Source organism: Delphinus delphis, chromosome 20, assembly GCF_949987515.2.
Source record: "Delphinus delphis chromosome 20, mDelDel1.2, whole genome shotgun sequence".
Taxonomy (NCBI): Eukaryota; Metazoa; Chordata; class Mammalia; order Artiodactyla; family Delphinidae; genus Delphinus; species Delphinus delphis.
In genome coordinates, this window is record NC_082702.1 from 25,409,475 (window position 1) to 25,436,798 (window position 27,324).

The 27,324-nt window shown below is 50.8% G+C and overlaps 1 protein-coding gene across 2 annotated transcripts in view; it reads right to left on the reverse strand.

Annotated features, from left to right (window-relative positions):
• Positions 1–27,324, reverse strand: part of ZNF423 (zinc finger protein 423) — a 328,113-nt gene that overhangs the window by 203,904 nt on the left and 96,885 nt on the right. For both annotated transcript variants that reach the window (XM_060000399.1, XM_060000400.1), the window contains exon 3: positions 17,950–18,150. In XM_060000399.1, coding sequence (XP_059856382.1) covers positions 17,950–18,150 — 201 coding nt within the window. The remainder of the gene's footprint in view (positions 1–17,949; positions 18,151–27,324) is intronic.

Genomic DNA, 27,324 nt, shown 5'->3' on the forward strand with positions numbered 1-27,324 from the left:
GAGAAAGCCCTCACACAGAAACGAAGACCCAACACAACCAAAAATAAATAAATAAAAATAAATAAATTTATTTAAAAAAAGAATAAAGGAGATCTATACACCAGCATGGAAAACCCTCCAAAGCATAATACTACGTGGGAAAAAAAAAGCAAGTTGCAGGATGATAGATCCAATACGGTATTTATTTTTTTAATCAAAAATCAATACAACATTGTTTCTATGGATACACATAGACCATATTTCATCGAATCTAAGGAACCATACATAGATCGTAAAATGCACCACTATTTTATGTACTACCAAAAAAGCAAAACAAAAAACACTGTCAATTAAACCATGACAAGCCATTAATTTTAAGATTCATCTCAATTTCAGAGAGGTTCAAGTGTGTCTCAGAATCCCCGAAACACGGTATTATGTAAATCTGTAGTAGAAGGTCTGGAAGCATGCAAGCCAGAACGGTGACCGCGATTAACCTTGGGGTGGGGCAGGGAACAGAAAGAAGATCTAGCCTTATCTGTATCTTTGAAATTTCTACAAATAGAATACACTTATGTGTTAGTGATATTTAATAGTGTCTAAATTTTTTTCTAAATAGAGAGTGACAGAAAGCCTCATCCCCCCGTCACTTAAAGGTGAAGCAATGCTAACAGTACTAGACCCATGCGTGAGTCATCGGAGACACAGGGACTTTCCACAGTGATAAGTCAGGGTGGGGCTCGGGTGGACGAGCCAGGGGGATGCTGCAAAGCTTTGTGGAGAGAAGGAAGTGCTTTTGAATGTCCAGTGGGGAAAGTGTCATGGAAAAAAGAAACAACAGGAAGAGGACTGGATTCGGGGAAACGGACAATTCACCATCTACTCACAGACTAACATCAGGGCTACTTGGGGGCCTGGAGCTGTCCCCCAGAATGGCTCCTTCATCTACCCTGGTTGCTCTCTGCAAAAGCAGTTTGGAAAGTCATAATGCCATCCTGAATGCATCACTCACAAGGGATGGCCTCGGACTCAAGCTTCTAATTCCGCCTTAATATCCAATTCTGTGTGTCAGGGAGAACTGAACCTCGGCCTGCAGCAGCCGCATCACCTTGCCCTGCGCACAAATAAAAATAGCTTTGGTGCTCAGAGCCTAGGTTTCCTCGCCTTATCCTCTGGGGTCCCGGAAGCGGAGCAGCCGGCGGATGGAAACCACGTGCGATATAAATACATAATGAACAAAGAGGCTCCTCAGAAGCATCGTTGACCTTCCTGCTTTCCTTGACTTCTCCCCTGCCACTGTCCCCAGTGAAGCCGTAAATGGAATGACACTGTCGAGGGTGGTGACGGCCACAGAGCGCCCTCCTTGTCAATTTCCCCAATACTTAAGCAGTAAATGGCGTCAATCGGAACGATAACCTATTCAATTCTCCATCTATGCAAATAAAGTTTGGGCAGCGCAGGACGTGACGGGAACAGCTACACCCACCAAGAGCCCAGCCTTGTGTCTGACAAATTTGCTCCTCTGTTCCCACAATCTATAGCATTACAGGGCAAGACCACATCACTGACTAGGCACCACATCCTGCAAAAAGGGAAAACCAAAAGCCGAACCCCACAGCCAAGGCCCCAGGCTCCAAGACAAACGTGTGGCTTGAAATCCCCAGAACAAATCCACACAGGAAACTTCCCCTTTTACAAACTGGGGGGCAGTCTCCAAAATACGGCTGCCCAGAAGCATGTAAGCCAGCCCCTGGAGCAGGGGGGATGCACAGGGTGCGGGTCACTGGCCCCTCCAGACCCACCCTCCACCTCCTCTGCCCGCCCTGTGCCCAGGGAGGATGCCCAACAGCCTCCTCTGCCTCCTGCTGGGTTCAGCTGATGACTGGAGGCTGGGAGGGGCAGAGCTGGGGCATTTATTCCCCTGGTGAGTTCACAGGTCATGGGCGCTCTCCTGCAGGGCAGCCCTGTCCGCCAGCTGCTCTCTCCAGGTCCCGGCAAGCGCTCCTCCCCTCTCCCCCTTAGGTTCTCTGAGGTCCCTGGGATGTCCCCAGTGTTCCCGATCCCAGCTGGCTTCCCTTGGCCCTGCCCAGCTCCATAACAGCCCTTTCAGTCACCCTGTTTGAGCGTGCCATCTGTTTTCTGTGGGGACCCTGACTCAGAGGGTATACTTTAAACAATTTTTAAGTAAATATGTTGACAAGGTGTTTGTTAAGACAGTGATAAAAAGACGTCAGAGGGAGCAGTGTAAAATATGGCATCAGTGAGAGCAATGAGAGATTTTCAAAATCAGGGATGAGACCAGCAGCCCACGGTGAAGGCAGTTAGAGTGCAAAGCCTTTTTCATTCCTCACTCCCCCGTGCCGGGGTCCCCAGCCCCTACCCTCTGCGACCTGGCTGCACCAGTGTCAGTGGCCACTGCCCTTCTCCCTGCAACTCTGTCACTCCTTCCACGGGGGCACGACCCCACAAGACACGAACCCTTCTAAAACCCCCCTCCAGGCCTCCTATTTGCCACTCCGTTAGGGTTCCTCAAATCCCACCCCAGGAGCCTTAGGACTTTCCCATGCTCTGCACACCTGCTCTTTCCCCTCGGAGACAGTGGGCTCGCTCCCAGGGCAGGAACCCAACTGTACTTATCCACTCCCGTGTGCATCCCAGGCTGTCATTATGCATTTATCTACTTACTTCGTCGTTAGCTGCCTCTCCTGCAGAACAAAAGCTTCCTGAGGGCGGGAATCTGCTATACCCCTGACACCTAGCCAGGGCCTGGCACGTACTAGGGACTTAACAACAAACTGAAGGTCCAAAATACAAGATGTTCCTTTCCTCTGGAAGAGCAGAAGCCACCCTCTGGCTTGTTCTAGGGTCCCAGGAAGCAGGTGGGAAGAACAGTTTCTGGGGCAGGAAGGGAGAGGGAAGGGAGGTGTATCCTGGAGGTATTTGAAAGGGAGGAAGCTTCTCTCCAGACCAGAGGAGACTGCCCTCAAGACTTCCTGGTCCTCGGCCACCCAAGAGAGTGACAAATGGAACAACCTGGCACCACCAGGGCCAATTCCAGCAAATCAAATTCAACAAATATTTCCTGAGCACCTACTATGTGCCAGGCCCTGTGCCAGGCCAGAGACAGATACAAGCATGAAAACGGTAGAGCAGGTGGCTGCTCTCAAGGGGGTCACCTTCTAGCAGCAAAGACACTAATCCCAAAGCAAATCAAGAAGAAAATCCCAAATAACAAGAACTGCCTTGAAGAAAATCAAATGGGGTGATTTACTAGAGTGAAGGAGAGCAACTTTAGCTGGGGGCGGGTGTCAAAGAGGGTCACTCTGGGTAGGTGACGTTGGAGCTGAGACCCAAAAGGAAGGGAAAGAACCTCCAGGTAGAAGGGAGAGTGGTGCAAAGGCCCTGTGGTGGGAAAAGGCATGGCCCGTTCAAGGCTCAAGGTTGGCGGGGGGGGGAACCGAGTGGGATGCAAAAAGGGAAAACCAGCGGCAGGTATAAAATGAGAGCTGAAATGAGGATGGCTGGGAGAGGCAGGACCAGGTCAGTGGGATGGATTCATTCCACGTGTAGCAGGAGAGGAGCACACGTTACAGCTGCCCCAGGGACAGAGGCCAGGAAGAGGCTGGGAGGCCACAGGCACAAGCCAACCACCTCTCCTCCCCAGGCCCCCCACAGCCTGCCCCTCAGCCTCCGTCCTGCTACCTCCTCCCCACTTGGCCCTACCTGCTCTCAAAGGGGTCAGACTGGCCCCAGCAGACCTGACCTCATCACCCCCTGGCACTCAACAATGCTGACACACACAGCCAACCACTTGGCGAGGCCAAGACTTCCAGCACCCAAGGGCGGGGGCAGGGGGTGGTGGCCAGGGTGCACGTGCTCCCCACAGCCAGCCGCCATCCCCCACCTGCACAGCTGCCTCACAGCCTCAGTCTTCCCAGATGCCCCCGCAGAGCAATGATGTCATTTCCAAAGGCAGCCAAATTCTAACCAGTCAACTCCAAAATAAAACTGTTTAACACAAAATGAAGCATTTTATAATCCCCTGTACAGTTCTTCCCTGAGCTGGCACACACAGTGCTTAAAAACACTGCCAAAACGCTCAACCAATAGTTTGGCTTTATTTTAGACCAGTGCCAGAGTTAAACTTCAGATTTCCTTGCTCTTTTCCTGTTCCGAAGTCCCTACATCCCCCAAGCCTTCGCCGCAGAACCGAAGCGGTTTCTCCCAGTCCCTGCCATGCCAGCTACACGGCCAGGTGAGGCCAGGGTTGGGGTACGAGCCCGAGGAGACAAAGGCTGGTCCCCTGCTGGTTGCACTCCTTGAACCGCACACCCAAGCCAGCAGCAGATAAATCTGGCTGGTTTCTCATTTTGTTTGGGAATGTTCTTTATTTTTCTGTATTAGGGTATCGCTTTAGGGATGCCAGTCGTAGGATCTTGGGGTTTGGAGGAACCTGAAAAACAGACCAGTGCCAGCCCCTTGATCCCGCCCCCCTCCCCCAATCCCACTCACCTGCCGTCATCTGACGTGTTCATCTCCAGGCTTCTAAAGCCTCTTGCCACCAGGAAGTTGCTCGTTACATATGGCCAGAATGGGCGTCCCAGTGGCTTCTAGCATTGGTCCTGGCTCTGTCCCTTGGAGTACCAAGACTGACGGAGAGAAGGATTGGGGTGTCTCATCCCCCACTGCTATGGCGCACAGCTTTGACCAGAGCTTCCACTGGGCATCCCTCTCCATTAACACATCTTACCCAGAGGTGACAGTAAAAATAACCACTGGTCACCATCACAGGAACAGACACCAGCTGAACTGGTGGGACTGGCCAAGCTCTTCCCCATCCCTGAGGTCAGGTCACCTACTCTGGGATCTTTGCTGCCTGGGATTAAACGGCCCAAGCTCCTTTTCTCTTTGGGCTGTTTCTGCCTGACAGCATCCCGTCCCCCGTCTTCTGCTGGCAACACCCTGATTTCCTCTGGAGAACATCTCTGGGTCTGCCATTCAGAGCACTTCACTTGGTCTGAGCCAAAAGCCAACACAGCACTCATCAGAGCCAGAAGGTGCAAGAAGACTAGGTCCTAAGGCTTTCGCCAGGGTTCCTGGATTCAGCCGTACCTGAAGCTAGTCCTGCATCTGGAATGTCTATTTATAAGAGCCAATAAATCCCCCTACTTGGTTTAAGCAAATTAGGGTTTGGTTTTCTGACACTGGCCCCCAAGAATCCTAACTTCCCAACTTGGAAGCATGACTTTGAGGCTTCCCCTTCTTCCTCTTCCCCTGAACCCCTCTCCAATCGTGGTCTTTCCAGCAACGCATGGGACAGAGCAATCGCCTCCTCATTCTGCTTTGCTGACACAGCCTCTGAGCACACTAACTGTTTGCCAGTGAACCAGCTACTTGTCCTCCCCTCTCACACTGCTCACACCGTAGTGACACCACAGAGGACACCAACCGATTCTGTAGAACAAAGTAACTACAAACAGGTCAGTTTAAAACAATCTCCTGGCCAAAGTCAGTGAGTGCTAGGTATCATAAAATGTAAGCTCCAGATGAGCAGGAACGGTTGTCTGTTTCACTCACTATGCCCCGTGTCTAGACAAGTTCCTGGCTCATAGTAGGTGCTTAAAAAAAATTACTCTATGAATGAATGAATACATACCAGGGCTGCTAAAGTTCTAAGGAACATATTTTTCCTCTGACCAGTAGTTTGCTTTTGTTCTTTTGGGTGCCTGGGGTCGTAGACTAAGGGAGGTGGGACTAGGTCATCAATAGTTTCCAGCTACAATAAAGGACTATTGTAGAACAATTCCCCTCTAGTTGTCTCTTTTACCCCAAAACCAGGTCAGGATTCAGCTGGAGGCTATTCCCATCTTCACCTACAGGCACTTCTCAAAGCTTTTCAAACCTCAAATTGGAGGAAACCGAGTTGATGATGCGGGGAACACAATTTTCAGATCTTTATGCCCAGCGGGATCTGGAATTAGCACCAGCACTTCCAGGAGAAAAGCACCAGGGCCTCTCCCAGGGGCTTCGGTCTTTGTGTATCCTGACCATCGGTGATAAAAGTGATAAGGAGCAAGGAGTGCTGGGCTGATGAAATTGTAGCTCTTGATGCGAAAGGAAAACTGTGACTCTTGACAAAAGCTCCACATAACTGGCCCTGAGTTTGCTCAATAACACTGAGATTTTGGAACCGTACATGTACACATTGGAGAAAAAAACTTATTATTGAAATACCTACAGAATATAGAAAAAATCTTGTTACTGTGACTCTGGAATACTTCGGCTGCACCCTCCTTCCCCCAACGCTGGTGAAAGATGTGACTTTTGGTAACACTGGGTGTCCCAGAATGAAGCTGCAGAGGTATACAGCACAGCAGACTGATTTCACGGCCGCCTCTCCACACTGTCTAACTGACCCGATGGCCGCCTGGCCGCTCCAGCCTGGCCCAAGGCCTGCGCACGATGTCCCGGGAGGCCCGGCAGCCAGTGGATGCCACGAGGGCGTGACACACCTCTCTCCCAGAGCTCCGCTCCCACAGGACCAAGAGGTAGAGGTCTGCGGGGGAGAGGGTGGGCAGGCTTCTGTGGGACCCCCAAAGAGGGGGCACAACTTCCACCAAGTTTGTAACAGTTCAAGGGCCAAGGTCACTCCACACGAAGCAAAGAAAATACCCAGTCCAAATGGAGTAAGGTTTGTGGGTCTGGAGACCTCAGCTTAGTATGGGGTGGCCTCACGGACAGCCAGGGCCTGCATAAAGGGGCACCCATCAGAGAACATGTGTGTGACCAGCAGCCACCGAGGGGCTGTGCTGCCTCCTAGGAACTATCACATACCCCCTGGGGCCACTGGCTCTGCCACCGCCTCCTCATGTGACCCTGGAGAAGTCCCCCCTCATTAAAGAGCTCGGCCCAAGCAGTGCTTTCAGACTGCCTGGGGCTTGTGAAGAGCTGCCCTGGGACTTCTAGGAGGTTGAAGGGGACAGGACGGGGGGATGGTAGGCCAGTAGGCAGAGCTCAGAATCCCCCAAACCCTTCAGCAGAGCACTCTGCATCCATCTGCTTTATACACTGGCTGTGTTTGAGTATAAGGGCTTGAGAATAAGGTTGGGAACCTCTGAGCTACATGATATTTGAGGAACCTGCCTCCCTAAAATTCTGGGATGAGATGACTAGAAGCTATCAAAAGCAGAATGAATGGATCTGATCATCGGTAGCTATCAATCTGGCATCTGATTAAACTATTTCACTCCCTCATGTGTACCTGCATATAATTCCCTCCTGCTAAAGAAGACGCGTCCATGTTCCTGGTCACCATCCTGGGGAACCCAACTCCAGTGCTCAGTCCCAGGGCTCTGTATGGAGCTGCCCCTGACTCCCCAACCAGGGGCCTGCCTAATAGGCACACCTGTCTCCCCCAGGCCACAGTGGCGCCTTCGGGGTGAGCCTTGGTCATGGCTGCTCCACTAGAACTCAACCTTAGGACTGGTGTCCTGATAATTCAAAAGAGGCTGCTCTAGGGCTTCCCTGGTGGCGCAGTGGTTGAGAGTCCGCCTGCCGATGCAGGGGACACGGGTTCATGCCCCGGTCCGGGAAGATCCCACATGCCGCGGAGCGGCTGGGCCCGCGAGCCATGGCCGCTGAGCCTGCGCGTCCGGAGCCTGTGCTCTGCAACGGGAGAGGCCACAACAGTGAGAGGGCTGCGTACCGCAAAAAACAAAAACAAAAGAGGCTGCTCTTTCTCCTGGTGAGGCTGAGTCAGGAGGGTGGAAGCCCAGAGGTGCTGAGACACCTCTGCCGCTGCACACGTGGTGATGGGGTTTCTGCAGACAACCCTGGGGCATGGGCCATGTCTTGGAGGAGGAGCATGCTTGAAGCCAGCCTTACTTCTCAGTTCCTTGAGCCAGTGAATCTGCTTTTCTCTACTTGTCAGTTTGAATTGAGTCGTTATGCAGATAGCATGTTAACTGAGGACCTACTATGTGCCAGGCAGCCAAAAGGACGGTGGTGACGTCATCTTCCAGCTATTCCTTGTTGCTGGGAACACTCGCTCACAATCTCTCTCTTACTCTCTGTCACTCTCTCACACACACATACACACACATACACACACTCACACACGCGGCCCTGGCAATACAGTAGGTACGGCATCACTACTTGTTGACGTGACATGTACCCCCTGGAATCTTCTAAGCTGCAATGGATGACAGCAGACCAGACCCAGACTACACCAGGAATACGTGTGCAACCAGCCTGAGGGCCAGTGTGGGGTTTTCTTTTCCTCCCAGGACCTTGAGGTCCTGCTGGGTGTACATTCTGGGCCCAACAACAGGAAGCTTTGGCAGCTGCCAGGAAAGGTGCAGAAACCAGAGTCCAGCCTGGGAGGAACAGCACAGTCCTCCCCACTCCCCCAGAGCAGCTCCAGGGGCTACTCACTGAGGCTCAGCCCAGGGATGTCTGCAGCAGAAACATGTCCAGTGTCAGCCACCACACCTGGATTCCACTCTGGCCCACCCTTGGGCGCAATGATCCAGAAAGTCGTCACAGTGATCGAGCCGGCTACATGGGAAAAAATAAGAGATTCCCTCCCCTTTGCAAAGCCCTCCGAAACCTCAGGGCATACCCAGAGACACTTATTTTCCCATGGAAACCAAAAGAAATGTGGATTCTTCCCACTTTGACCCCTGCCTTCTATATTGTTGGACTTGGTATCTAATTCTGGAGAGACCTACAGGCCCAACCATGCGATAGCAGCTCTTGCTCTGCATAATCGAGGCAAGGGGGACACAGCGTGTAGACCCGCAGGCTTCATGGGAGGGGAATGATGACACCAGTCTCTGAAAAACAGTTCCTCTCCGCGTCACCGTGAGGAGCCAGGGACAGCTGCCCAGACAGAGCCACAGTCCCGCGCGGCCTGCTGCCTTCCCAGGCACCTTCTAATGGGGAACTCAGAGGGCAGGGAGCAGGCAATTTAGGGAAGGTTCCACCCTTGCCAACAGCCAGGTGGACACAGGCTGGCCAGTCACCCACCCTCCCAAATAGCAGTGTGCCAGCAGGCGGACACACAGAGTACCTTCACAGAGAGTTGTGGGAATGACATCTCAATACATGGAAACACCTTCTGAAGGCACTGGGGAAGGCAGCTAGCTATTTCAAGGGCACCTACTGTGCTTCACCTTACAAGTCAAAGAATGCTTTTGTGAAGTGAGTGCCTTCTCCAATGAGTTAACTTTTACTCAAATAAGTAGTTCCCACATCCCCGGCACCCAGAAGGGTCCCTACATATAGCATAGGTTCAATAAATATTTGTTGAATGAATAAACCATCTCTTCCTTCCCTAACTCCCCCCTTCTGATTCCACATTAACTGAAGACCTACTATGTCCCAGCACACTTCCTGGAACCTTTATTTTTGCTATCTCATACTTCGGAGTCCTTCATCCATGACATTTGCACCGTCTACCTTACTGAGGTCATCTCTTCCCTCAAGGGGGTTGTAGCCTCCTGGGGAAAAACTCAACAAACATTTATTGAGCACCTACTCTGTGTTCTAACCACAGGCCAAGGCGCCCCTGGGGATACAGAGAACAGGACCCAAGCCTTGGCCTCAAGGATACACCAGCACAATGGGCTGGCAAACATTTTGGTCTTTGCCAATCGGATGGGTTAAGAGTGGTGTTTTCCTGTGGTTTAAATTCACAGTTCTCTTATTATAAAGGGCGTTCTGAATCTTCCTGTTTACAATCCATCTCGAATTTCTTTCTCTGGTTCCATTTCTGTCCTGTGCACATGGGAGATATTCAAAATATCTAAAGACCAGTGTGGGCTTTAACCAATCTGAGTGGGCGGCTGGCCTTGGGTAGACTGGCCTTTGTTCCACTTTTCTGTTGATATATTGGATATTTTCTTAGTGTTGGTAGGAGCTCCTCACACATTAAGGGAAATATCTTTTGCCTGTGATACGTGTCTTTGGTTTGATTTATTGCAGTTTTGGCAATGCATAAATGTTTTCTTTTAATGTAGTTGAATATTTCTGTCTTTTGTTTTATGGCTTTGGGTTTAGGGTTATATTTAGAAAAGGCTTCCCCACTCTGGTAATATTATTGTTTTTTAAAAAAACTCATGTTTTCTTTCAGTATTTTTAAGTTTTCTTTTTATGTTTAGATTTCTTAACCATTTGGGATTTGTTTTGGCGTTAGGATGCAGGAGGGATCCAATTTCCTTTTCCAGGATGGCCACCATGCCATCCCAAGCCTACTTACTAGGTGATCCATCTGTCCTCCACTGCTCTGTAATAACACCTTTCTCACACACCTAATTTCCATTCGGATCCATTCCTGGTCTCTTTTCCATTCCCCCAATCTGTCCCCCACCACTTAGAATCCTACAGTTTCAGAACATGTTTTAAAATATGATCTAGGGCTTCCCTCGTGGCGCAGTGGTTAAGAATCCACCTGCCAAAGCAGGGGACATGGGTTTGAGCCCTGGTCAGCCCGTGTGCCACAACTACTGAGCATGCACTCTAGAGCCCGCGAGCCACAACTACTGAGCCCACATGCTGCAACTACTGAAGCCCACGCACCTAGAGCACATGCTCCACAACAAGAGAAGCCACCGCAATGAGAAGCCCGCGCACCACAACGAAGAGTAGCCCCTGCTTGCTGCAACTAGAGAAAGCCTGTGCAGCCACGAGCACCCAACGCAGCCAAAAATAAATAAATAAATTTTAAATAAATAAATAAATAAAATATGATCTAGTTGCCAGCCCTTCCTGTCATTCCTCTTTGTCGGAATTTCCCTTCCTATCCTTCCTATCCTTGCATACCTATTTTTCCTCGTGAACTTTAGAATCAGTTATTTCTAAATAACTCCTATGGTCACTCTTATTGACTAACATTAAGTTACAGCTTAATTTAGCAGAAATTGATGTATTTATGATATTGAACCTTTCCATTCAAGAACAAGGTCCACCTTGTCATTTATTTAAGCCTCCTTTGCATCCCCCAGTAGTTGATTCTGTTTCTTTGTCCGCTCCCAACATCTGAATGATGCCCCGTGGGTTTGCTTCTGGTCCTACACGTTCTGTGGCTAACGTAAGTAGGACTCTTTCTTGCTCCGTGCCTTCTGACCAGATGCTGCTGGCAAGAAGGAAAGCTCTTGATGTGGGGGTATTAGTTGTGCTCGAGCCCCCTGGCCTTTTGCCCTGTGACACGCCGGCTGACACCAAGGCTCTGTGCACACTCCCCACGGGCAGAAGAAACGCGTGCCCTGCACCTGTGTACTTGGCAGTGATCGCCCAGCAGCTGGCCTGCGCCCACTCTGTTTCGCCCAAATGGAACCAGTACGAGGGGCGCCCCAAGCAATAAGGCAGGGAGGGGCCCCACCCACACTGTCGGAGCAAGAAAGGGCCTGAGCCAGCGCACAAAGGCGAGCTCTGGCTAGCCGGTGGACAGGAACGAGGCTGGCAAAGGTGCCAGCCTCCATGTAGCCCCAGCCCTGTAATTAGGGCCCACAGGTCACTCTGGCCACAGCTGAACAAATCAGGGTGTAATTAACTTCCCACCCGGCTTTTTACACAGCAGCATCTCACCTTTGCCAGAAAAGGAGGGTCTGCCTTTCCGAAAGGGCTGGGGAAACACTCCTTGGTCCCAATCCTCAGGAAAGGGGGGCAGCTGGGGGAGGGTGCTGGGGAGCTGTGAAATTAACCCACAAGGAGCACATTTTTTGCTGTTGCTATTTGAACAAATTCCCCTCTTATTTTTTCTGAAGTTGAGCATTCAGGGCTTCCCTGGTGGCGCAGTGGTTGAGAGTCCACCTGCCAATGCAGGGGACACGGTTCGTGCCCCGGTCCGGGAAGATCCCACGTGCCGCGGAGTGGCTGGGCCCGTGAGCCATGGCCGCTGAGCCGGCGCGTCCAGAGCCTGTGCTTCACAACGGGAGAGGCCATAGCAGTGAGAGGCCGCGTACCACAAAAATAAATAAATAAATAAATAAAAATAAAATAAAGTTGAGCATTCAAAAAAGCTGTGTTGTCTGCAGGTTAGTTAGAAACTGCTCACCGTCCCCAATCTGTGTTCTCAGCACAAGCTGTTGAGACCTCGAATCTTAGCTCAGGTCTGTAACCTTGAGCAAGATCCCCTACCTCCGAGCTTCAGTTGTCCAATGTGTAAAATGGGGAGGAATGATGAAAAATAGGACCTCAGGACGTCCCTGGTGGTCAAGTGGTTGGGACTCCGCACTTCCACTGCAGAGAGCATGGGTTCGATCCCTAGTAGGGGAACTAAGATGCCACATGCCGTGACGTGGCCAAAAAATTTCTTTTCATAATAAAAATAAACAGCTTGTCACCTCTTTCTAGAGAAGTCCCATAATTCTAAAAAAAAAAAAAAGGAAAGAAAGAAAAGAAAAAAGAAAAATAGGACCTCCCCACTGGGATGTTGTAAAGACAAGGTGAGATCATTCCTTCACTCAGCAAGCATCTATTAAGCACCACTGTGTGCCAGGCACTGGCCTAAGACATAACAGGGAGCAAAACAGACACGACTCTTGTCTTCATGAAGCCTGATAGTAGCAGGGGACATGGGTGATAAACACATCGAAAATGATCATGGAATAATTACAGAATCTGGTGAGCACTGGGGACTGAGTGGGGCAGGGGCTGCAGAGAGAGCAATGCGGGGGCTGCAGGGGGCACATTCCAGGGCGAGTCCCACGGAGCCTATCACGTGACAGGTGCTCAATATATGAAGAGTGTCAGGACTGCAGCCCCCTTCAAGTCCCCAAGGGCGGCAGGAACCCCGCATACTTCAAGGCTCCTACCTGGTCCTGATGACAATTCGTATTCTGTGGAGCAAGTGCCTGGAGCCCAGAGTGAGAAGCCTGTTTCTAAAGAGACTCCATCTGCCTCTCCCCACCTATAATGAAACCCCAAATCAAGCCAGCAGTGCCTTCGGCGAAGAGGCCGGGTACCTGCAAAAGCCACCAGTGCTCCAGCCCTGGGGACCCAGGCTGTTTCCAGACCAACACAAGGCACAGCCCTGCTGACACCTGCTCCCGACAGTTAGGAAAGGTGGGTCTAAAGCATGATAGCGGCACAGATGCAGCACCCAAACGTCCTCAGGCAGTCAGCCTCATTAATTTGGGCCGATGTGCTCTCAGTATGAATCAGAGTATCCTTAAAAGGTAGTTTTTTGTTTGGTGGTTTTTTTTTTGCGGTACGCCGGCCTCTCACTGTTGTGGTCCCTCCCGTTGCGGAGCACAGGCTCCGGACACACAGGCTCAGCGGCCATGGCTCACGGGCCCAGCCGCTCCGCGGCATGTGGGATCTTCCCGGACCGGGGCACGAACCCGTGTCCCCTGCATCGGCAGGCGGACTCTCAACCACTGTGCCACCAAGGAAGCCCAAAAGGTAGTTTTTATACCAGGACACAGGGAAACATTCCACCTGAATCCAGACTGAAGGTCCACGGGTGACCTGCTTCAATGAGCACATGAAAAATTGGAATCAGTCCCTGGGTAAATCAAACCTCTCATGTCTGCTTCCACGGTGCCCCAGCAAGTTCCCAGAGATACTTTCTAAGGCACTTGACATCCTCCTGGCTCCTAGAAAGTGATGGAAAACCTCCCCTGCAACCGTTTATAGGGCCCAAAGGTGCTCGACCAACACTGCACAAACTGTGTCAACGTAAACTTCAGCTCACTCCCTGTTCCCGATGTTATTCGAGCTGGTAGAACCAAAATTAATGAGACTTTCTATCATCAGTTCAGACGGCCACCAAACATCTCCCCACTTGGTGCCCACAAACGATTCTCCATCAGGAACAGACAAGCCCATCACACATCGAGTCAGACTTTATCTACTCTGCTGCAAGTCTTGATCTACTGGCATATTAGTCGACATTTAATGTTTTTATAGTATGTGGACCGAGTACCAGCAACCCAAGCTGCACAGGAGAGCTCCCCAAATGGAGAAGACCATGTGGCAACGAGGGAATCCACTCAGAAAATGTTCAGTAACAAATGCCAAGTGGAAGACGCTAAGTGCCCGCGACTCCAAGCATGTACACATTTGTTATCCTGTGGGCAGGGGCTGGAGGGGAACAAAGAGAAATCACACAGCTGTTGGGGGTGGGAGCATCGGCAGAGAGAACTGGTTCTTGCTTGTTTCGTTTTGTGTGTCATAAAGATGCAATGTCTGATACCTTGTGGGTTTAAGGTCGGTTTCTCGCAGACACAAAGGAGAGACAACGAGAGAGAGAGAAACAGAGGGAGAGAGAGAGAGAGAAATATGAACAGGTCTCAATAGAGTTGTCTTGAGTTCTTCAGGTCCACACTTCAACAACTCCTCCTGGACCCAGCACTGCCAACTATTGCTGAGGGACAACGAAACCTCTGGAAATGAGGGTTCTTCAGTGCAGACAGTCCCAGCTCCAGGTTGGGGGACCTGGGGGCTTCCTGATGAATACCATCACTGTCATTCCAGCAGGAGGCTCCCCGTCCATGAAGAGCATCCCCACATCCCCACCCCAGAAACTCTGCAGACCTCACACCACTCTCCCAGATTCCGATGGAACAAGGCAGTGTCCTCACCCACACCCCAACTGCCACAGCAAGAGCCCAGAGCTCACTCTGCTAGAGCAGTTCAAAGAAGGACCACATTCGAGGAATCTGAAATATGACACAAATGAACCTATCTATGAAACAGAAACAGAATCATGGACGTAGAGAATAGACCGGCGGTTGCCAGGAGGGAGGAGAATGGGTGAGGGATGGACTGGGAGGTTGGGATTAGCAAATGCAAACTGGTGTATATAGAAGGGATAAACAACAAGGTCCAACCGTATAGCGCAGGGAACTATACTCCATATCCTGTGATAAACCATAATGGAAAAGAACATGAAAAAGAATGTATATGTGTAACTGAGTCACTCTGCTATACAGCAGTATTTAACACAACATTGTAAATCAACTATACTTCAATAAAAGAATAATAATAAAAGGACCACAGTTGAGATGGTCCCCACAAACACACCCACCCCCACACACACAGCCTCTTCCCAACACGCTGACCATCTGGAAGGGCTGGGCTTCCCGGGCGCCCTGCTTGGGGAGGGGTGTGCCGCCTTCACATTCCGGGAGGGCAGCCCTCTGCGGGGCATGGGTGTCGTTCACACCCAAAGCCAGATTCCGATGGACAGGTGGCACTGCCCTCAGGGCCCAAATCCTCAACGGCAGGGACGTCCCGCCTCCCCTTGAAACAAGACTCATTTGTTCCCTCAGAAACATCTTGCAAGCACCCAGAGCCCTGCGGCCTCAGCAGAGCAGGGCCTTCTCTGAAATCCTTCTCTGAAATGGTCTTTGTTGGGCTGCCAAGCGTCCACCTTTCCCTCCAGAGCGACGCTCCATGGGGCAGCAATGCCCACCTGCATCATCCCTAGTACTGCGACCGGGTGATCAATGATGAGCGTCCAGCAGACCCATGAGGCTGGCCTGGGGGGGCCTGCTGTTGCATTTCTGTACCAGTTCCAAACTTTTAAAGTAGAAGCCAATGTTTAAAGATCTTACACTATAGCCCAATGTATAAAGCAGGTGACAGCTCTGACTGGAGTGGGTGTCAGAGCCCCTCAATCAGACAGGCCCCAATACCGACCCCAAGAGCCTCAGAGACACCTCTGGAAACACAGTCTGAACACCACTGCGCAATCCGAGGATGTGGAAGTGTCCAGATAGGGACTGGTTCTGAAAATATGCACACAGTTCCCAAAGGTGTATCCTGTCCCTGGGTAATCCTAAGAACTGGGGGAAAAGAGCTCCTCACACATCTCTCCCATGTTAAGGAGACTCACCCATGCTGGGTCACTCCTTTACTGGGTGGTAATGAATTTCTTGGGGATGCTATTAGACGAGGTCGTTTCCTGTACTCTTTCAAGGAATCTCTGACTCCCATCCAATGCTCCAGGGCTTGGGGATATTCCTGGTTCCCATGTACCAGTGGAGGTTGTTAGTGGGGTCCTGTCAGGAAACAGGCAGGGGAATCGGTGGATACCAGCAGCATCAATAAAGATGGCTTGAGACCCTGCAAATGGGGCTGCCGTGATTTCAGCCAAAGTCTGAGGCTATGGAGTGAAGAGACCACCACTGGGAAGCGAGTCCTGCCCAGGACTGAAGAACAATTAGCTACCATTTATAATTTCCAATACAGACCCCCATTTACAGCCCTAAAGTCTCACATTTTCCCTTCTCCACCTAGAAGTACCACCATTCTCAAAAGTGTGGTAAGAGACATGAGAATCTCCTTGATTCTGAAAAACTGGAGGAAGGAACAGCCTAAGTAGTGCCAGGGGTAGGACCTCACTCCAAGAGCTGCAGAGACTCTACAAAGCATCACTTAGCAGTGGTCCTGAGGGGCCCTGCTTTAACAACTAGATGAGAACAGTGTATTCTTTCACATAGAATATGAAGAGAATAGCTTTCAATTAGAAGATCAATTAACTGATTGTTTTTAAAGTAAGTGACAATATTTCACTCTTATACTTAAGATTTCACCTCAGTTCTTGGCTAAATCAAGAGCTACACTAGCATCTATTGTTTTCTCAGGTCCAAGAATGAGAGTCCATAGCCCAGGGTCCTGAGGAGGTCCTGGCTCTGTCACCAAATTGCTATGTGACCTTGGTTAAGCAGTCACCTTTCTCTCTCAAAACCTCAGCATTTCCCCCCAGCAAATAAGAGGACTGGAAAAGCCAACTCTATAAGTTCCTTCTAATTCTGATTCTAAGCTTATAAGTTGGCCATTGCCTCTGCCAATGATTGAAATATCACAAATTCCAAATGACTGTGGTTTGGTTTGCTGAGCCCCAAAAAGTTCAAAACTTGGAGTCCTGCCGGGTCTATTGTTTTTGATATTTATTCCCTCTAGAGGATGAGAATGAAGACTTGGTCTACCCAGGGCTGTGCGGGTACAGATGACACTAGAGGAAAAGTCATAGCAAAGTTCCAAAACACTTGGCTTTCAATCTTCCAAGATGGCATGAAAGGCAGGGGAAGCAAGACTGTGAGTCCGAACCTATCTCCTACCAGCAAATTCCCCCTGCAAAACAGGGGTCGGGTCCTCCTTGGAATATTGGTCTGAGATTTTAGGTCCTCTTCCCACAAACCGGCATCCAAAGGGTTTCATCAACAATCACAATAGACGGAGATGTCTCAGGATAGCTGTTTAAGGCACACAAATGCTCTGGACTCCCTGCTCAGAGCCTGGAAACACGTCAACCCCTATCCCTATTGCATGGCTGCCATACTCCCGGGAATATGCATGCCTCCATTCCCCTACCCCCCACACCGCACGTATCCCAGACACACAGACACACTCAACTCGTCAAGTCTTAAATCGCTCCTATATACTGTGGCCTTGCTCACCTTCTCTGAGGCAGCTGGTAAATAGAACACAGGGCTATAGTCAAACTGCTATAGTCAGAAACTGCTCCCAGCCACCCTTCTCCTACCCAGAGAAGCAGAAGGCCAAGTGAGGAGGTGGAACTGAGTCCCTTTCTGTAGGGGTACTTCTTGGCCTTTGAAATTCTCCCCATCCCATCACAAGCCCTGCTTCAGAGCTCACTCCTTCATGCAGCTTTCCACACTTAAGCTGCTTAACTTTGCACTAATGACCTCTTAATTGCTGGGTTTCCAAAAGGCCTTCCAGAAATCCGGGGTGCAGACCCACCCATTTATGGCCCACATACTATGGAATGCAGTTTGGGGGAGCAAGGACAGGGCACCTCCGCCTAACTCCTGCCTGCTGGAAAGCTGTTGCTTTCATTTTTAATTTTATTTAAAAGGGTACCCAAGACACCACAATAAAATGACATTAACTGTAAAATTACATTATTAATTCTTTAATCTCACTTGAGGCTTCAAGCTGTTGCTATGTCCAATTATCCATATAACCACCTGTCAGAATCCCGGTGCTATTTAGCATTACCTCCAGGACAGCGGTGGGCCCGGTGGTCCGTCAGGTCTGCCAGAGACTCGAAGTCCTGCTGACAGTGATCGCAGGTGTAAATTGACTCATCCTCCATGTCTTCATCGTCCTCATTTCTCTCCTCTTGACTTGTCACGCTGTTCCTGTCTTCCAGCACACGGCTGGTTTTTCGATCACACTCTGGCTCTCCTTCTAGGCCTCCTGCCAACAGGAAGAATACAGTCCATGTCAGCTGACGGGGTCTGGGGAAAGGATTTTAAAAGAATCACCCTGCATTTACGAAGATACATTTAATTACTCTACCTCCCAGGGTCCATTCTTCTTGACACCTCTCAGTATACTAAAATACGGGGGTTTTTGTAGCATGTGGTGTCATAATTCTCAGCTAGATTATTTAATTCTTGGTGCAAATCTTCTAGAGGGATGTCCAGTCATCTTCCCTCTGTGCTTGGATGCTGGGGGTCATGACCCATCAGGGAGGTGAAAATACCTTAGCATTTTGTCTCCTAAAAAACCCAGCTCTCTCACACATTTCTCTAGAGTTTCCATCAGTTGTTCCTAATGCACCTGAACTTTTAGTTTCCCCCAAAGCCTTGAAGTTTAGAGCTGGGAGATCTCTTAGCCAGGCTCACCTTCCACATAACATGCCTCCCAATGTGGAGATGTTGGCTCAGTTCTTTGCAAAGATGTCCTGATTCTGGAATCAAGGAAGCACGTGTGTTTGCAGGACCACGGATAGTCAAATTGCTGTTTAAAATGCCCCTGAGCGCTCACTTGTGCCCCGGTATCAGCCTAGACAGTGAGAACCAGGCTTGGAATCATTTGACCAACTTCTTTAAAATAAAATACCAATTCTGTGTTTAGCACTGCACAGACCAGCTGTTGAACTGTACAGAAAAGTGAGTTAATGATTACGATAACGATGGTTTGCATTTGCATAGCGTTCTGTGCGTTTACAAAGCACAAATACACACAAGTAGCCCCATTTCACAGTCTCACACATCCTAGAGCTAAACGGGGGCTCAAGCTATCTTATGGTTCCACCCCCTGCCCGCAAAGAGGGACAGCTTTGTTATTCCCCTTTCATAGGTAAGGCACCTGGCCTCCAGACAGAAGGATGCAACATCCCCAGTACCCTACACACATGTTCACCTCAACATCCTGACTCCTGCCTAGTGCACTTCCCTGCACAGCTGGGGGAAATGGAGAACAGCCTCAATCTGAGCGATTAATAGGACCCAACAAAAACTTGTAAACCAAAGTGCAAAAAATGCATGGTAAATATTACATACAAAATATATCAGTAATCCCAATAAATGTCAGTGGATTAAACTTGCCCATTAAAATACAGAGACTCGGGTATTCCCTGTGGTGCAGTGGTTGAGAGTTCGCCTGCCGATGCAGGGGACACGGGTTCGTGCCCCGGTCCGGGAAGATCCCACATGCCATGGAGCGGCTAGGCCCGTGAGCCATGGCCGCTGAGCCTGCGCGTCCGGAGCCTGTGCTCCGCAACGGGAGAGGCCACAACAGTGAGAGGCCCGCATACCGCAAAAAAAAAAAAAAATACAGAGACTTGGACTGGAAAATCAAAGTGCCTGTTGTCTCTTCCCACAGTCTGTCCTGGAAAACAGATCTATCTGTGCAGAAACTAGCATTTATTTAAACTAAAGAGAGAAATCTCTATTTTGTGTAAAGATATTGATGCAAACATATACGCATATGCAAAGGTGTGTGTATGCACGTGTGTGTGTGTTTGTGTGTGTGTGTGTCACCCATAACATCACAGTTACAGGAAAAGGCTTCAGCACACAACCTTTAAACCCCCAAGGACTGGTCGCCAAAGCAAGAAAGAGAAATGAAGCAAAGAATGCATTTCATTCGAGGTCGAAGCCACAGTCCTATAAATATTTCTATTCAGAAATAGATAATGTTATAAGGGCTCTGTTTCTCCCGTCTGCACAGAACATGCACCTCCAAGCACCCGACAGCAGCAACCTACAAACACAAATCAGCTCATTGGAGAGCCAGCTGCCGCCTTCCGTGGCGGCGAACGTGGCATGACACGCCGCTTGGAACTGCACAGAGGCAGTAAAAATCAATGTTTCCATTTGTGGCCCATCAAAACATCTCTCTTCTTACCAATTAAGGGATGTACAATTTTTAGGTTCTTTTATCATCAGAACATGCCAACTCCCGGCAATACAGATATCCCATTAAAAGTCAGGCAGCATATTTATCTCAGGAAATCTGATCTGCTGCTGTGGTGACAGCGAGAAAGAGAAAGCAAAGAAATGAGAACTATCATTTGGAGGCTTCAATATTATAAGTCATCATACAACCATGGTTACACGGGCAAGCGCCCGTCTCTGAAATTCCTAGTTTACAGTCTCTTCCCTTAATAATAATAATAAAAAAAAATGTTCTGAAGGGGGGGAGAAAGAACCATAATTCCCACTTTCTCTACTACACCAGCTCTCCAGATAATAAGTTATGCTCGGCACCATGCCTGTGCTACTTTACTTAACACATCGTTTAATAGACATATTTAAATTATCCCCTTGTTGTTGTTGTTGTTGTTTTGCCATATTTACTTGGCAGCATTTTCCACAATAGCTCATCTAATCCACAACTGGAACCACAAACAGTACAATGCATTTGATCTCTTTAAATCTGGTACATCCTGTTGACTCAGGAGTAGATAAATCAGAATGTCAACTCTTGGGTTTTTATAAGGCAAAAACCCATAAAGTCATCCAAGAGTATAAATCTGTTTTAAGAAACTGTCACCTCCCCTGCCGCTGTCTCCTAATGGGAAGGCAAGGTGGCTGCACGGAAAGGGGTGGGAGGGGGGAGGGGCGGGTGACGTGGGGACCTCATCGCCCGAGGTCCCAGGGGTCACGTGGGCTGAAGGAGTCTTAGGGAGCAGGACATCCCTGAAGCTCCAGTCCCCGGGGGCCCCTCTGCTGCGTCATCAGAATCAGGACCTTTAGAGCAGGAAGCCCTCCACCAGCTCAAGGCTCTGCTCTGTAAGGCACTCTTATGCCCCCCAGTCTCTGGTCCTTAAATCGGAAAAAAGAGTACATAGTGTTATTTCTCCATTTACAGATGAGAAAACTGTGGCTCTGAGAGGCCACCCAAAGCCACACGAGGAATTGAACCTACAAGTTCTGATGTGGAGCTGCGTGCCCTTCCCCAGGCCGGGGCCTGTCGGAGCCCCAGCTTCCAAGGCCGGGAGGTGGGAGCCCTGAGGACAGAGCCGAGGGCGCCAGGCCCCCCTGGAGCACCCTCTGGATCTCCTCTTTCCCAGGCCCACCCTGAGCAGCTGCTCAGTGAGCCCCCGGGGCCCTAGTGAGAGCACCTTGACCCGGCCCTGGCTCATCGGGGGTGACCCTGCTGGCCCACGTCCTGCCCTCAGCCAGCCTCCGGGTCCCTCAAGGGTCCTCGCTGAGCAAGCACAGAGGACACAGAGCCCAGCGGCCACCACCGGCCCTGCCTGAGCCCCCATCCCAAGTGCTGCCTCATGTTTCCAACATGGTGACCTGCTGGGCCTGAACTACAGTTGACCCCCAGGTCCCTCCAACCACCCGGGCCCACAAGGCAAAGTCAGCAGAGCTCATTTCTTTTCCACCGGGGCTGGGAAGGATGTCCCGAAAACGGACCGCTGGTGCCTTTCCCTCCGGCCCCACCCAGGGAAGGCCCAAAGTAAACAATTTCGAATAGGGCCCTCTCCCCCAGGGCCACGAGCGCGGGACAGGAAACAGAATCGGCACCGTAAATGCCAGCCTCTCTGTCCATTAGCAAAGCTCCCAGCCCGCCCAGCCTCACCCTCCACCCGGGACAACTCACAGCCTAGTTGTTTTCCAGTGTGCACACCCCCATCCTTTTGCCCAGGGCTCCACCAAGAGCCGCTAGCATTTATTGAGCACTAGCTGCATGCCAGGTACCTTCTGAGCCCAGCCCGCCAGGCAGCCCTATGAGTTGAGCACCATCATAGCCCCATTTTAGGGGTGAGGAAACCGGGGCTCCGTGAGGTGACGATGCTTAAGCAAGGCCATAGTGGCAGGTTGCAAACACAGTTGTTCCTGACTCTAACCACTCTGCTACACGGTCTCCCCACAGCAGAGCTTCAATGGAAAAGTGAGTTGAGTGTCAAGGAATCTGCCAACCCTCCAAGGCCACCTGCAGGGGCTTGGTTGCAGCCCCCAAAGTCCAGCAAGGGCTCTGCTGACCTCTCTGACTTCCCACTTATCTCCACAGCCCCACAGACCTTTGTTCAATCCCCTGAACTTCAAGTTTGTTTAGCCAAGGGCTTCTTCACACTCCAGGTCTGCCGTAACTGTTCCCCATGGGCCTGAGCACCAAGGTCACACAGGTCCCCATCATTTCTTCCCCATAGTTCCCTTCCCTTCGCTGTCAGAGCACCTGGCACAAAGTTCACTTACACTTTTATAGGCTGATTTTTTACTCTCTGCCTTCTGGTGGCAGCCACATTTGCCCAGGACAGCAGCAACAACCCCCCCCATCCCATGTGCTGTTGTGGAGGGAGATCTTGCCCTCACCCATCAAGAAGAGGGATCTGAGTCGCCTCCACAATTCCCCTCTGGCCTGGCTGGCCTTGGTGACTCCCTCGAACGCTAGAATGTAACAGAAACTAGAATGCAGCTTCCCCCTTGTCTCTTGGTCTCTTGGGACATGACCCCTGAGAACCCAGCTGCCCTACTATAAGAAGCCCAGGCCACATGGAGAGATTGTAAGTGCTCCAGTTGACAGCCCCAGCTGAGGTCCCGCTGCCAGCGCCCGCTACCAGGCACGGGAGTGCAGCACCTCAGACATCCAACCCAGACAAGCCTTCAGAAGGCAGCAGCCCCAACTGGCATGTGACTGAAACTCTACAAGAAATGCTAAGTGAGACCACCAACTGAGTCCAGTCAGCCCACAGAAGTGTGCAAACTAATAATTGTTGCTTTAGGTCATTGAGTTTGGGGGTGGTTTGCTACACAGCAATAGACCACTGGAACACACCCCATAAGCTCCATGAGGGCAGGAGCTGTGGTTGGTTTGGCTTGGTACTGTCTTCCCCAGCCCCTGGTACAGACACACGTTAAGTGCTCAGTAAATGGTGAATGTATGAATTAATTGGTTTCAAAGAAACAAGACTCTGAATATCAACACAGGTAGGTGGAGGGGAAGTGCTTACAGTGCTGTTTATTGTGTGATAAGTATTAGGTTGGACCATATGAAGTTGCCATCTTTGTAGGTCAAAAAAGCCAAAAATTGGCAATCTCAAATGGTTCAACCTAACATATGATGGGGCCAGTCTGTCCCGTCAACTTCTTCTTCAAAGCAGGAGGAAGAGGGAACACCTACACCAGTTGATCCCACTACACCACACCTCCATATGCCACAGTCCCTGAGCCCAAGATACGAGGCTTGGGGAACTTTCTATGAGCAAAGAGAGACAGTAACAAAACACTCAGCCTTTATTGCTTATCATTAGAAAACAGTTAATTTCCCCACCCCAGGCCACCTGCACCCTGAGTGATGCTGTCAACGTGGGTACCCTTCTACCTTCACATTCTCCCATCCCATCATCACAGTAAGCCTATGAGGGAGATACAATTGATACCTCCCCTTTGCAGAGGGGGAAACCAAGGCTCAGGACCACACACAAATCACACACACTGGGAAGGGCAGAGCGTGGGTTCGAACCCAGCTCTTCTGACCACAGATCCTGACTCTTAACCACCACACGGGAGGGCAAAAAGGGAATGCCTGTGAAAGCGCTGAGCAGGGGACAGCTGGCTGAGTCCACGGCCAGAAAAAAGGGAAAGGGAAGACACCCCGGGGGGCCAGGCTGCCCACAGGCTGCCAGGTCTGGGAACAGGACATTTCTTACCTTCTCAGCCAGGCTTCTTGAGCTCATGAGTCAGGGCTGTCGGGGCCTCACGGCTCCCCAGGGCCAGCTGACAGAGGTTCAGCCTGAGAACACCGGCGAGGGAGGGTCTCTCCCCTCTAGCCCCAGTCCCCGGCCAGCACGCAAGTCAGAAAGAACCTCAGAGAGAAGGCTGCCTCTTCTCCTTCCTGGGAAGGACTGTGGGGATCACCCCGCCATCAGGGGGCCCTGGGCACCCTGAGAACCAGCCAGGGACCACTGGGGGTCCCGCCTCTGGGGCCCTATGGCTGAGTACCTTCCCAACGGAGGCAGAAAGCCAGGAGCAACCCCTACACACCCGAGAAAGAGAAAACAAGGGCAGAGTGTGAGAGGTGTGAGATATCCCAGATATCCCAGAGGCTACAATCACACACCTTCATCCATTCTCTCCTTCACTCACCCTACAAATATTGATTGAGCGCCTACTGTGTGCCAGGCATAACACACATGTATTTGTTACAACATACAGGGCGCTCCCCGGTCTCTTTCATCTTGGTGGCCTCAAAGCCACACAAGGCCTGGCACAGAAAAGATGCTTAATCAACATGGGGCGGATGAATGACTGCCCAGTGAAGAAATGAATGCCCCAAGGGAGGTATAGGTGGTAAGTGCCTGTGGCCTGGGCCGGGTTACTCAGGGGACCGGGTTCCAGTCTTAGCTCTAGGACACCCCCCCACCCCGCCCCACGAGTGACCCTATGTCAATTCTCCCACCTGAGGCCGATTCCCTATGTGTCAAGAAGCTTAATCGTGATGGACGCCACCCTCTCCTGCCTCACAAGGTGGAGGTGAGGCTCCTGAATGGCTGGCCATCAATGCGAGAAGAATTGTGCCCACAGCTACACACAGATACGGGTAAGCCAGGAGCCCTGCAGGGTTTCCAGGAGCCCAGAGGAGGCTGGAGCAGGGGCAGGCGGGCAGAGGAGGATGTGGGCAAAAGTGCAAGACAAGGGTGCAGGGGAAGGACAGGGAGAGGTGTGAAGGGCAGGACTGGTGCCAGGTGACAGTGGGAAGCGGGAGAATCAGTCCTGGAGGCCAGCAAGTCCCGGGACGGTCTCCCCATCTTTTCCCACAATCAGACCCGGATAGGAGACCGTACCAGCCACCTCCGCAGAAATCAGAACCACCAGACAGTGAATTCTAAGCACGTACAGGGTTTGACGAGAGAACCCAACTGAACAGGGGGCACTGGGAGCACAAGTGTAGAGGAGTTCAGTGGGGCTGATGGAACCAAGTGGGGCTGATGGTCATGAAGCAACGACACACACAAGCAGCAGACAGCTGGAGTCACGTTCCAGGGACTGATGGGATGACAGAGAAAGAACTGAAAAGAATCCCAGACTTTGGAGCCAGCCAGTCTGGGTTCAGATCCACATGCTGTCACTTAACAGCTGGGAGACCTTGGATAAGTCACTTACCCTCTCTGAGAAAAATTTTAATGAAGTTAAATTATTTTAACGAGGTAGTATATACAAAGCCTGATACCTGGCCCACAATGAGCCTGAGAAAACAGTAGCTACGGTTACCGTCTTATTTTGCTATCATCATTCAAACCAACACAGGCTGCATCATGGCTCAGACACGCGGGTGGAGACATCGTACTGCATGAGAGGTTCTGGCGGGAGGCCTCACAGGCTCCTGAGGATGGAGAATGTCAGGGCACATGCCCCCTGAAAGGCACAAAAATGTCCATACAGACAAAAGGATCCACTGCATCAGAAGAGGAAATTCCTGGCCTCAAGTCCAGGCTCCCCCTTCCCTCCCTGTGTGACCTTGAGTAAGTGACAAGCCCACCTCCTCCAGGAAACAGCATGACCCCTGCCGGGGGTCTGTCCTGGGTGCAGACGATGCGGGTGTGTTTACAATTCACAAGCCCACTTGCCCTGTGCTCTCCCCCTGTACGTAGTTGCGGGGCGGCGGGGGGGGGACCTCCCAACAGAATTCACAGTCCAGGCAGGTGTCTACCACTTGCAAAGTGTTTATCCTGGAGCAACATTTTGCTTTAATAGAGAACACGTGCTCCATCCTAACAGCCCGTATGTGTCCTACACACAGTATCACCAGCAGCACGTTTCCCGAGGGCCAGCGTGGAGGAAGCACTTTCGGAACCTGGGCACGAGGTCAAACCCCTGGCTGAACCTCACCTTGGCGTTTTGGCCCTGCTTGTAGAGAAGGACACGTCTCCATGAACACTTTCTCACACACACCTGGACTGATGGGATGGAGAAAGAGAGGGACTGGGCCGGGTCTGGGCAAGGAGCCTGCCAACCCCAATTAGACACTCTGCTTGTGCGTCCGCTGCTGGCCCCAAATTCCACAAGGCAGCCACTATTTATCTTCAGGTTTAAGATATGTGCCGTGCAGGCAGCAGGGTAACATTTAACACTCAGCCTAAAGGGTCCCCTTGGCAGCAGAGCTGTAGGCAAATATTTTAACACATAATTTGCTGTCCAAGTTCCACTTAAATAAGGAAGCAACTTCCACATGCTGTCTTGGGGGGTGGGGGGAGCGCCTATTGCTCCCCTGTCAGCGTGGACGGCTCCGTGGATGGAATTTCAAAGCCACGGTCAACCAGACACTGAACCTGACCTCGGGCTGCATCACACGAGCCTTGCTGGGATGCTCCTTCCTGGCCGATGATACAAGACTGGGAACAGGGACCCCCTTTCCACAGGCCAGTGGTTAACCAGGAAAACAAGAACTTTCCAGAGAATGTCTCTTTAGTTGTCAGGAATTCTAGAACCCGAGGCCAAAATGGTTAGCAGTGTGATGGTAATCACTTTTCTCTGATCAGATCTTCCAATTCATTTGCAGCCTTCCCCCGGTGACCCATGGCCCAATAAGGGAGATACAACATTAGGCTTATTATACGGAGGGCAAAACTGAAGCTCAGGTAGCTCAGACAGCTCACTCTGTCACTCAGATCATGAGCGGACCAAAGCTCACAACTCCAACGCCTCCACCCTGACGCAAATGAGTAGAATGGACTGGAGGAGGCTGGGGGGAAGATGTACACCCACCCAAGGGGGTGGTCCCTGCTCAAATCTCTACATAGTTACCATACAGAAAAGCAAGGGCCAGTACAAACATTAGATGTTTTGTTTTTTTAATGAAGGAAATCCATATTTTTATGTGAAATCTCTGGATGTTTAAGTGTTAACTTCAAATCTTAAGAAACATGGCATGAGTGAAACCATCGGCCTTGGCGGGCTTGGATGTGGCCTGGGGCATCTTTACCATGGGGCACACCCAGCAAAAGCCACTGGGCCCCCTTGGGTCAGACAGGGAGTTTAGCTGTACAATGATGAAAGTGTCGGTTCTTTGGAGATTTAGAACCGGGTTCAGCTTCCCTCCTGTGTGACTTTGGTTGCTTGCACGTCTAAGCCTCAGTTTCCTTGCCTAGAAAATGAGGAAGATATCACTTCCTCACGTTCAGGTTGGAGA